The 13,163-nt window shown below is 41.6% G+C and overlaps 1 protein-coding gene across 1 annotated transcript; it reads right to left on the reverse strand.

Moving 5' to 3' along the window:
* Positions 1–9,114: 9,114 nt before the first annotated feature.
* Positions 9,115–13,062, reverse strand: UQCC6 (ubiquinol-cytochrome c reductase complex assembly factor 6). The gene is made up of 3 exons (XM_073323804.1): positions 12,970–13,062; positions 12,446–12,592; positions 9,115–9,558 (listed from the first exon to the last, which is right to left on the reverse strand). Exons 1-3 carry the CDS (start codon positions 12,973–12,975, stop codon positions 9,463–9,465), a joined length of 249 nt encoding a protein of 82 aa, XP_073179905.1. The 5' UTR covers positions 12,976–13,062; the 3' UTR covers positions 9,115–9,462.
* Positions 13,063–13,163: the final 101 nt, after the last annotated feature.

Genomic DNA, 13,163 nt, shown 5'->3' on the forward strand with positions numbered 1-13,163 from the left:
TAGCCTTGCTCAGTGTTGAAGTGAGGTACCACATTCCACTTAAATTTTACTAGTACCCTGTTGTAGGTGTGCTATTGCTGCCAATTAATAGGTGAGAACAATGATTCTATTAAGCTGCTTTGCTTATTTGAGTTTGAACCAAAGCTGCTGGTCCTGACCCTGGGGTAGCAAATAAGAGCATGGTTTAGAAAGGAACACTATCAATGTGAAAGTGAAGCTTTGGCAGCTAAACTGGATCATTACTCTTAATAGTTTCTTGGCCAAGAAATGTTCTCCTTAAGATCACCTAGTAAAAAGACCCAGTGTGGGTAGTTGTAGCATCTGAAAGGTAATGCTTTCAACAGTAAAACTCCTGTTACTTTGCACTGAACCCATTACTTAGGCAGGTACTGAAAAATATCTAATTAAAAGCTACAGAGGTCAAGGTTTCAAACAGGATCATATGTCAGTGTCTTAAATCTATGGAACTTCTGTGTTGCAGTAGTGCTAGGAAGCTTGATCTCAAGGTAGGGCTCCCTACTATGTAAGTGCAGAACTCTAGATTCCTACCTTGAATAACTTGGTTCTCTCTGAACACAACATGCAGCTGTGGGACTTTCATAACTTGAGCAATTGGTTTCTGTGAAATTGCCAATGTAATGATTGCATAGTTTGTTGAACCCTTTACATGAGGGTTTATAATAGAAATTCTATATCAGATTAAATCTAGGGCCCTAAACTTGTAAAACTTGTTATAAATTTCCATGAACATTCTACTGTTGGATTTTTGAAAAATACAGAATGGTCCCATACACATGCATCAGCCTAGATCCATAAAGGTCTTAAGTGCTTAAACTCCAAACTTAGATGCCTGTTCTAACTCCTGGACTAGAGTCATTCTCACTTTCTTTCTGACACATGTTCCACTGCAGATAAATGCTTAGATGAGACTATTTCTCCCTGTGATTAAGGCACTTACTAAGAATTGGGAGATCCTGTGTCCAGTTGCCCACCCCAATCACTTTCACTCTTTATTGGTCCACTGTGGAAAAGCTTTAACAAGAAAAAGGGAACCCCCTATTGAAATAGCTCATACATCAGTGGTTTGAACAAGGGTCTTTTCTCCCTCTCTGGCAGAGATGGGAGGATTCAGCCTGGCTCTCCTATATCCCATGTGAGTGCTCTAACCACTAGGCTAAAAGTTATAAGATGGGCACCAGCAATACCACCACCTTCTCTGGCCATTTTGTGTGGAGGAAGACAGGAACCTAACTCATTCCTCCACCACCACCTCATGTATCCAAGCAGCCTGAATCACTAAACAAGGATCACCACCTCCCTGCAGCCTGGATTGAGGCAGCTATTTCAGAGAGGGACTGGGCTTAGAATACCCCTCACCTTAGCATCTCCCATTGAGTAGTTTAAGTGACTCCCAGCTTAGAATGCAATCCACAAAAGCCAGCATGCTAAGGTACCCAACTCAGGCTTTGTGGAATCTGAGTGGTGTTCCTGTGATGATTTTTTTTTCCCTAAGCACCTAAAAATTAACCATGGAAATGCTGAGCATCACAAAACCTAAATTCCTTCATAGATCCTAGCCAAAATCCCATCAACTGTATATGGCTGGTAGAATTGCTCAAAGCAGCTGGCACAGTTGGAGATACAGGGCAGATCTCAAATGAGCTTCCTTTGAGTGCTGCTCATACAAATTGCCTATAGTATGGACTTAGCTTAGTGCCATAACACAATAATTGATGGCTTCTAGTCCTCTAATACCTTCCCACAACTCCCCATCCCATGACTTATCGGGTTCCCAGGTTGGAAGTTAACTACATACAGATTTTTTAAGGCCATAAGAATCTAGTTAGACCTCCAGCATAGCACAGACCAAAGAACATCACCTAGAAAACTCTGTGTTAAAGCCATAACTTCTGTTTGAACTACACTCAGATCTTTTAGAAAGGCATTCAGTCTTGCTTTAAAGACTTCAAGTAATAGAGAACCCACCACATCCTTACATAAGTTGTTCCAAAGGTTAATTGTTGTTAAAAATCTACTCATTTCTCAACTGAATTTGCAGTTCAGTGAATGTAGTGTCTATGTACATGCTCTCTGTGTAGCTAAGATGGTAAGATTTTTCAGTAGCAGTGTCCATTGGTCAGGGCCTGTGACTCCTTGTGCTCTGAATTGAGGGCATAAGGGATGGCGTGGACTACCGCTTCTCCAGTTCTCTACAGCTCATGATCCAAGGTGTCCACATCTTTGGCTGGCATTCCCCATCAAACTTTTCCAGTTTTCTTGTAAATAGTTTTAGTCTTAGCTAGTTCTTATTGTTAATCATGTGTAGGATGGTTTGGGGGAAAAGGGTCCTCCCCTTACTCCCACCATCATTTGGAGCACATAGTATGCCCAAGATTCTAGGCTTTAAGCCCTGACTGGCCTGCCCTGGGTCATCCCAGTTAGAAACCCTCAAGAGCTGCCTATACTGTCTTGTGGAATCACATGTTCCCTTTAAGTATGAAAGCTGCTGCTCCTTTCACCTTTGGACAAAAAAAAAGTCTTAGAAATTCCAATTCCCCAGGCACTTAACGGAGCTCTCTCTGAGTTTCCAGTCCAGTCCTGTGCCTTCCTGCTCCCCTCCAGCACCAACACACCATAGCTTCAGATAAGCTCAAGGATCTGTCTAAACAGGCATGAGGGAGGGTAAAGGTAAACACACCCTTAAGAGGGATAAATTACCTCATCTTTCTTTTATAAAGAGGACAGCCTCCCCCCTACCCTCAGTACCAAGAGAGACTCCACACCCCCGTGCAAGTGTGTCTGGAGTTCATGGGGAATGTCTGTTGGCACCAACAATAGTGACAGCTCAGTGCACTCTGAAGCTGTTGACGCAAGGGATGGTTCTGAACACTGCAAGAGAGAGAAGGAACCTTTCACTTCCTGCACTGGCAGTACTGCACTACAAGAAGACTGCCTCACACAAACTTGCACCACCAGATTGCCTCGAGTCAGGAATCCTTCCCACTGTCTGCCAGACTAGCATATTCTTGAGGATCTAGCTATCTATAAAGTTGCCAGTCCTTTCAGTCCCAGTATTGCCCATGAATATTCCTACACCAATGCTGTGTCAGATGCCAATTCTGAGTAAAGTCACGCTGTCAAGGCTCCGACAACAGTTCACCGCTTACTGGTTCCTTCCCTCAGAGTGTCACAAGGCAGATGGTACCATCAGTTCCACCAGTGGAGTCAGGCAACTCATTCCTCCACTGAACAGGAAGTGATACCAGAAGTTTCACTAACAGTCCTGAGGTGAGAAGTGGACCCTGATAGGGCTTCCAGAGCTTTCCCAATGCCACCACATCCCCACACAGAACATTATTGGCCTAATGACCAGTGATTCCCCCACGGGGTCCTCCTCTGATCCCACTCACTGGTCATATTATAATTCCTTAAATCCCTATTTCAGAGTTCTGAATTACAAAGACCCTGGGCAATGCTTTAGACAGAGATCACTACCCGGAGAGGATTTTCAGGCCCCTCTGCCCCCGGAAGGTTTTAGAGGAACAACCACTACCACCAGATCCGCTGGCAGCACTTTCTTCTTCATGGATGAGGCAGTGGCACCAGCCTCACCTTCACCACTAGATGACTATAAACAATATTAGGACCTTTTTAGGGAAGATTACAGATAGTCTCCAGATCCCTTTGGAGGATGTTCTATCCATAAGCTTCTGGAGATCCTCTTTAAATGAAGGCAACTTGTTTGCAGCCCTCAATTAGAAGGAAGCCTACTATCATATAGACATTCATCCAGCACACAGGAGATTCTGCACTTCACAGTGGTCCATGAATACTTTAAATACAGGGCTCTTCGCTTCAGCTTATTGGCAGCACTGTGAGTTTTTACAAAGTTTCTCTCTGTGGTAGCAGTGTATCTGCAGCACCAAGGCAGCCCTGTATTTCCACAGCAATTGGCTGCTCAAGGGACAGCCATACAAGAAGGTGCAGATGGCAGTCCTCTCCTCACTCGATCTCTTTCACTTGTTGGGGCTTCACGCAGCTCTAGAAAAGTCCACTTTGACACTTATATACAGTTACAGATTTTATCTGAGTGAACCTGAATTCAATTTCAACCAAAGCATACTTACCACTAGACAGATTCCTCATGATATGGGATCTCAATGCCCTACTCCGACTCAGCCACCAGACAACAGTCTGGTTCTGCCTGGTTCTTCTAGGTCACATGGCTGCCTGTACCTGTGCAGGGGCATATGCAGAAATTTAAATTTGACTGCTTTTGGTGGGGCAATTTCTGTGTCCCCACCACAGCTTCAAGGCTGGAGGAATTGTCAGTTCCTGCCAGGGCAGGAAGAGCTCGCTCTCCCTGCTGTGGCCCCAGAGCTAGAAGAGCTGTTAGCTCCGCCGCAGCCCTGGGGCTGGAGGAGTTCTATGCTCATGCCAGTTGTTGTGGGTGTGCCCCTGCTTGCCGCCCCCACACACACACACACATACCTCTGTGGCTATGTAATACCTTTTGTGAGACTTCACCTCTGTTGCCTCCAGGCATGGCTGAAGACAGTCTACATCCCAAGCAGGCACACCCTGGACAAAACAAGTTTTGCTCCCTCAGGGTGTCCTCACATCCCTCACTTGGTGGGAAAACAGACTGTCTGTGTAGGGATTTCCTTCATCCCTCTACCACCCACAAAGACACTTATGGATACCTCCCTACTGGCCTAGGGAGACCTGGGTGACTATATAACTAAGTGTGCTTGGAATCCACCAGAATCCAAACTGCACGTTGATCTTCTTGAGCTTCAGGCACTTCATGAAGCTTGCAAGAGGTTTCTACCCTTTCATCCAGTGCACACATCCAAGTCATGTCAGACCACATCATTATAGTACATTATGTAAATAAGCAGGGAGGAGCAAAGTCTTCCCTACTCCACGTGGTGTGATCAGACTCTGGAACTGGTGCATCTGGCATCAGATCACGCTCAACAGTTCACCGACCAAGAGCAGTGAACGCCTTATCAAACAGCCTGAAGCGCTTCCATCAGGATCACAAATGGGAGCTCCCCTCTTTAGTGGCACAGATCATTTTCTGGCAGTGAGGTTTCCCATCCTGGGACCTCTTTGTAACCCAAGCAAACAAGGAATGCCCAGACAACTTCTCCTGAGCTGCACAGCAGCACAACTCCAAAGGGGACTATGTCTTTCTGGTACCATGGTCAGATCCACTCATGGACGCCTTTCCTTCCATTCCTCTATTATTTTGCAACCTCAAAAATGTCAGGCAGGACAAGGCAAAAGTAATCCTGGTAGTACCTTGTGGCGGAGACAATTTGCGTTCACCACCACCCTGTAGATAGCCTCTCACCCATGAATATATCTACAACCGCTTCTGCGCCTACTGTCTCAGAACAGGGGCAGAACTAACCATCCCAACCTGGCCTCTCTATCTGGCAGCCTGGTTTTTGGATGGTCAACAGATTTAGAGATCATGCTCTGAACAGGTCCACTCCATCTTCAACAAACAGCAGGAGACTCTCTACAAGAAAGTACTGTGTAGCCAAATGGAAGTTGTTCTACCTCTGGCGTCAACAGCATAACTTATCTCTAGAAGAGTCTGGGATCCCTTTTATTCTGGACTATGTTCTTTCCTTGAAGACATCAGGCTCATCTGCCAGTTTCCTGCGTGTGCATCTGGCAGCTATCAACGCCTTCCTTCTCCGATGGAGAACTCCTCCATCTTTACCCATCCCACAACAGTGTGAAGTTCCTGAAAGGCATCATCAGAGCCTTTCCAGCAGCACTACGATGTGCACTGGCCAGGAACATGAACTTGGTACTCTTGGCACTTATGAACCCACCATTCGAGCCTCTGGCCTCTTTTGTATCTCTCCATAAAAACAGCCTTTCTAATGGCTATCACCTCTGCTAGAGGAGCGGGTGAGCTCGAGGACCCCCTGGCGGATCCTCCCTACACAGTGTTTCACTGGGAGAAAGTGTCCTCAAGATTGCATACCAAGTTCATCTCGAAGGTTCCCTCTGAATTTCACCTGAATCAGACTGTTCATTTGCCCATTTTCTATCTAAAACCTCATAACAAACAGGGAGGACAGGAAGCTCCACTCTTCAGATGTCCACAGAGCTTTAGCCTTCTACTTGCAGAGGACTAAGCCCTTTAGGAAGTCTCTGTTCTCAGCAATGAAAACAGTCTTGAAGCAGCATTCCCCATAGACTCCCGAGATGGATTTCAGAGTCTGTTCTCCTCTTCTGTGAGATTATGAAGCCCCTTCCCTTCCCTTCCAGCTGTCAAGGCAGACATTACTAGAGCACAAGCTGTCTCAGTGGCCTCCCTGCAGGGAGTTCCCCTCTTGGAATTTTGTAGCGTGACAACTTGCGGTTTCATTTGCATCATTACTAGGCTTTGCGCCCGTGTTTAAATTTCATCTGGGATGCCTCCTTTAATTCAGTGATTTTACAATCTGTGATGCAGCTTCCTCGCACCCTTCTCCACAATGAGTACTACTTGGGAGTCACCCACTGTGAATATCCATAGGGACCAGCACTCAAAGAAATGGAGGTTATTTCCCTTATAGTAAGTGGAGTTCTTAGAGATGCGTGGTTCCCATGGGTATAGTCCATGTGTCCTCTTCCCTGCTGTTCAGACTGTCACCTGATTCACAGTGAAGCAGGAACTGGAGAAACAGTCAGTCCACAACACCCTTTAAACCCTCAGTTCAGCAGAGGCACAAGTACGAGACGGCACAGGTGCAGACCAACAAACACTGCTCTTGCAAAAGCATCCAGTCTCAGGAACAGGGAGCATATGTACACCCACAGTGAATACTCCTGAGGACCACACATCTCAAAGAACTCTAGTTACTATATGGTAAGTAACCTCTATTTTCCAACCATTGGATCTCATGTCTTTTTCTGCTAGATTAAAGAGCTCTCTACTATTAGAAATTTCTTTCCTATATAGGTACTTGTAGACTGATCAGGTTACCTCTTAGACTGAAATTCTTAAACCTCTCAATATAAGGCATGTTTCCAGATCTCAAATCATTCTTGGAGCTCTTTGCTGAACCACTTCTAATTTTTCAACTTTTTTATTTTTTTAAAGTGTGGACACCAGAACTGAACACAGTATTCCAATAATGGTCTCACTATGCTTTATACAGCGGAAATATCGCCTTCCTACTCCTACTTGATGTTCCCATTTACATATCCAAGAATCCCACTCTACTCCCTCTGACAGATGTCAGAAAGATTAGGTATTAAAACTGAGGTCACCATGTGCAACTGGAGCATTAACTGAACCCAACAAGAAGTTGCACAATCCTAAGTGTGACTGACACTCAGACCAACCGTGTGGAAAGGATCCTCCCCATCCCAGGGTTAAAAAGATAAGAAGAAATTGAAAAGAAATCTCACCAAGATTATATTTCCACTTCTATTTCTTTAATATAGTAACTATAGATTTTCTTGCTAAGTTTATACATTCTAGTGAGACCTCAAGTAACCATATTTTAGATTGTAACTCCTTTATAAATCCAAGCAAATTAGCCAAAGACAGACTGAAAACAATACCTTTAAGCAATTGTTTTTAGTAGTCTACAATTGTCCCTTTTCAACCAATTCATTTGAACAAGAGTAATCAAACTTAAAAACAAGTGCATCCTTGAAAGTGTGATAAATGAGTTAGATACTAAAGAATTATGAATCGATGATCATAAGTAAACATAGTAAGAAACCTTGATAATTTGCATCATTCCTTGATATAACTGTTGAGCCTCATGTCTGATAATTGCTTGCAAGACTGTATCGTGTATGTATAGTACACACCTACAACATTGGTTTGGTTACACAAGTGGTCAACAGTTGATTGTATACTAATGTGCTTCTGGGTGGATTAATAAATTATTGATTAGATAAGAATAGGCAAGTGTCCTGATTTGAGAATAATGTTCAAGTTAAAAGTTGATCTGAAAAGAACCCAGTATTAATATTAGTTAGCTAACACTCCCAGGACTCAGTAAAAAAGGGTTATTCTATTAAATTCCATTCTATATTGGCTATAACACATATTCAATTGACAAACCTAGTTTGTTAGATTTCAGCAAATAAATAAAAATGGACCTCCTTTCACGCTTACATAATTTTGCAGAAAGGAGGACTAGTATACATTGTGATTCCTTATTACTGGCCATCAGGGCGCAGTATTACTACCAACTTTAGGACAGTGTACACCCATTGATTCATTTACCTCCTGAAGGAATAGAAGTCAGCAGCAGTAAGATTTTGCAGAGGGTCACACAGGTTTCAGGCATGATCTCCATGCTTCATAGGAAGTGTCAGAAGGGAGTAAGAAATCACATCCATGATACTTTTGTTATAATTAAATATATATGACTTATTAGTGTAAGTTTGGCTAGAAGTTATGTTTGTTCTGGACGTTCACAACAGTAAGATGTACAACTTTTTGAGAAACCTTCATTAAAGTAAGTTTTTCTTTCTGTCTTTTATACTTATTAAATCATCGTAGTGCTTTTATTTTTACTCTTCCCTCTTTACATTTTGAAAGAGATTTCTTAAAGCAGCCCATACTGAGATGTTCCACTGCTCAGCCAAAAAAAAACCCCTGCAAGCATACACACCAACAGGACACTCAAATCCACAGTGTTTCTGCCTTTCCCGTCCATACAAGAACAGCAGCTACGCTGAATTATACATATACATAAACAGCATTATGAAAAAAGATGATTTGCTGACAAAATTTCTGATGAGAAATCTAGCATAACTGCTCATAAAAGCACTAGTAAGCAAAGTTATATTTAACCTCGTCTGCAGATACCTTGTATATATGCACATACAACTAGAGAAAATATTTAAAGCATGACTCTGTAGTATTAAATGTCCACTTAAATAAAATTTCTTTTTTTAAAAAAGGCTAATTAATTCAATGTGGTGGTGCTACAGAGAATGTCAAGCCACTGTACTAAAGAGGACTTCTGAGTCTGCAGAGCATTCTTTAATTGTAATAATTTTTATTACATTAATCCTAATAAAATCTTATTAATTTTCAAATTCCTAATAACATTTCTTTAGATGGGGAGCCAATATGAATTATACTTTCAATAGATTTTAAAAATTCTTACAGAGTAATCAAAATAAAACATTTATATTTGTTTGAAAACAAAAATACAAGGAGTTTTAACGAAGAACTTGGCTGGATTTCTGATAAATAGTATTCCTCAATTATTTCTTACATACAAGTTTTTTTTTGTTTTAAATAAATAGAAATAGATTTACAGGACTACAGCATTTCATATATGGACTTTGGGTACAATTTTCAGAAGTGCATAAGTCCGAGTGACTTGGCTTCCTAAATCACTTAGGAAAAGGAGACTCAGGATCCTAAGTTATTTAGGCACTTCTGAAAACTCTACCCTTCATGACTTCAATATTCTATGGTCACTGTTGTGAAGTATGAACTTCGCTTGATCTTTGTTTTAGACCCAAGAGTTCCGTTTTCAGTTCTCCAGGCTTAGGCGGCATTTCAGGTATAGTCTATAAAATAAATAAAACAAAGAGGTGTCAGTGCTCAAAATCTGTGACTGATATATAGAAAACTGAACTAAACAAAACAGAAAATTAGACATCCCCTGAGAGGCAAAAAAGAACACTACATTCAAGTTACAATTTTGTCTCCCTCTTTCTTGAGCTAATTGTAAACTGATCTCTAGCATCAACCAAATTTCTTTCTAATTCAACTTCAACTTCTTACATCTGGCAATTTGACTTTAATCCTTTGGAACAACTTGATCTTGGGGGAGGTGGGGAATACCTTTTCTTTTCCAAGGAACCCTTCCCACAGTACTAAATTCCATTCCAGGGATGGAGAAGAGCCACTGAAACCTGGTTATTTTATAGGACATTAGAAGTGTGGGTGGCATTTTAGTTACTAGAGATCTGAAGTGGACTGTTTTTTCACCTTCTCCCTTAAGAATAAAGCTCAAACTGATGTATCCTTCCCTTAATCGTCATGTATTGCCACATGGTTTCCTGATAAGCAGCTGTCTCACTTCAATTAAGTCATCCACCTTTGTAACTGCCATTCCAATTAACCAGGTCAGGGTGCACGTGCACAAGGACTCCCAAAGATACAATTTGAAAATGGTGGGAGAATATGGGAAGTGCTTGGCCACAGGAACAAGAGCCTCTTCTACTCTTCAGAAGAGGAATGTAGCTGTATTATGTGGCCAGTATATATTTAAATTGCCAAAGGGAGCTTCAGATTATACTCCAAACCAGCATGGGTGATTGTGGAAATTCTCATCCTCACCAGCCCTCACACTGGTCTTGAAGATGAAACACTTACACTGGGGGTGGGGGAAAAAAAATGAACCCTTCACATTATTTAACCTTTGCTGCTTTTAAAGCTATAAGCTTTTAGAGTCTTCACTAGTTTAAATAACTACAGATAAGCATTTTGTACAGCTATACATTTTGTCATTATATGTCAAATAAACCATTTCATAAAATTACTATATACTTCCTACTTACTAATCTACTGGTAGGAAAAGTATCACTCTAAAACTGTGGAAAGATTCTTTAAGGATAATTTTTCTTTTTAAAGAATTCCTGTTTTGAAAAGGGCATTGTGAAACTGGTCTTTTGTTTCCTCTACTAGAGGGCAGATCTACCCCACCACTTTTTGAAATAAAGTTACACAAGTTTAAACAACAAAAGCTCTAATACAGATGGAGTGGGATGTCTTATAGGTTGCAGAAGCTCTAGGGCATTGGTTCAAATTTAAACCTGGTCACCAGTTACCATCCGATGGCTGCTGGATTAAGACAATCGGTTCAAATGAAACCACCCTGTACCTAGTGATTGCAATGTGGACGCATCTTCTATCACCGCAACTGGTACTTTTATCAGCAGCCTTATGAGAGAAGCCAAAGTTCTAATAGGCATGGAAACAGAAGTTACCCCCTCTCCCCTCGAAGGATTGCCTCCAGATCAGGGAGAAGACATATGGGTGGTACACTGTGGAGTACCTTGTGCTGGTATTGCCATAATTTCTGTTCTGTGGAGATAAAAAAAAATCTGCAGTCCTGAAGAGTGATGTTAAGTATTAAATTCAGTTTCTTTTTAATAGATTTGTTCTTAACAGCAAAATTTTTATTCTATTTCCTCTACATTTTTGGGAAAGATGGAAGAATAAATAAAAAGAGTGTATAATAGCTCCATCTGAGAAGATAATAAAAGCTCAGTTACCACTGCGTTAATAAGACAGCAACTGTTTACATCGGAGCCACATAAAATACTTTACGCTCTATGCAGCCACACTTTGCATCTGCACAGGTGTAGTAATAGTAGATTATGCTAGTGTAGAAATAAGGCAACAAAGCCATGTTAATTTCAGCTCCATTTTTTGAAGCGAAGGAATATTGTGGGAAGAGAGAATGGTTTTCCTAATGTAAAAGGGACAAAGTAAGAAAAAAAAAAAGGTTGTAAGAGTCAACAGCTTGGGAAAATATGGGAGGTAAAAAGCAAGCTGTAAGACTCAGATGTCAAACCATTACAATACTTTTTCAACATTTGATTTGCATGGATTTTCACCCCTTAAATTTCTAGACAAAGTGAACTACAAATCTCTACCAAGACTGGTTTCAAAGTAGCAGCCATGTTAGTCTGCATCCGTAAAAAGAAAAGGAGTACCTGTGGCACCTTAGAGACTAACAAATTTATTAGAAGCATTTCACCTGGTTTAGGATTGAATTCACAAAAATGTCACATGCTTTCCACTCAAATCATAAGTAGATCCAACTTTGCCCAGAAGTTCACTTCGGAGCTTTAGGCCTTAATAAAACAAGTTAACCTTTTCCTGGTTCTGTGTCCAATTCCTTTAAAAAACAAAGATTTATTATATACTTTCAGGTCCTGGAAAAACTACTACCTCCGCACGTAGTATTGCGTTACTACTACAATCTGCTTCCCAACCAAGCTGTGAAAGCAACTAACTGCTGACTCTGATTTAAGTGAAAGAAGAAAACAAAATATATCTTGTAGATATTACCGACTTGGGATTCTAGCTCTTCTAGTCTAGAGCTGAAGAGAATCTTTTAACTCCAGAGAAAAGGTAACTTTGACAAAAATACGCTTAGAAGAGTACCAATTTTCATTGCACTCTAATACACATTGTTCTTCAAAACTGAGGGAAAATCCCAAGACATGACTTTCTAGCAGCTTCACATATTTGCCTCTTTTTCCTTATTATTGTACTTACAAACAAGCATATCAACCTTTTGAAATGGAAGTGTTTTGGTATTTTTGCCACAGTGACCTTAACTATGTCCACTGAACAGCATTCCTATAGGAGAAATTTCAAAACGCATATTACTTAGCAGTTATATAAGTGAAATGAAAATCAAAACCTTAAATCACTTACAAGATCAGGTCTGTAATATCTATGCACAACTTCTGCACCTGCAAACATAGCCAGTGTACTTGCACTGAGCATTTTCAAGTAGCGAGGCCAAGATACCCCAGCGGGCATGATGAAGAGCAGACGGCACTTGAGATTGGAATACTCCAACTGACCGAGTGAAAAATTAGGGGAAAAAAAGTTGCAATAAATTAGTATGCCAACTAGCCCACTCTGAAATACAATTCGCCCTATTGGAATCTGTTAACAAGAAACTACATCCACCTTCGGCAGGAAATAGAGATGGGGTGGGGAAGCCTTTTGCAATGGAGCCTCACTTAAAAAGTTTAAAAGCAAGTAAAGAAGAAACCGTGCTTTTAAAATGTTCAAACCTCTTAAACACACTACAGAGGTAACAGCTCCCCCCGTGGACATCAGCCGACGGGATTCTTTGTCCTTACCCCCAAAGGCACCTCCACAAACTCTGGAGAGAACCCCACTGCCCAACCATGCTACACCGGTGATTAAGGCATGGAAAATGCACCTACCTGCATGCAGCAAAGCTCCACTACACCGGTCTGGCAGCGCTTGTGCTCTGTCCCGGACACTGAACATTAGGAGGAGGTCCCGGATGACAGGCTGTCCGCTCACAACAGCCCCAAGACCCCTGGGACAAGCTGGCCGACCCGGCCTTCCGCAGAAAAGGAGGAGCCGAGCGCCTCTCATCACATCATGTGACTCA

This window comes from Lepidochelys kempii, chromosome 1, assembly GCF_965140265.1.
Source record: "Lepidochelys kempii isolate rLepKem1 chromosome 1, rLepKem1.hap2, whole genome shotgun sequence".
Classification (NCBI taxonomy): Eukaryota; Metazoa; Chordata; order Testudines; family Cheloniidae; genus Lepidochelys; species Lepidochelys kempii.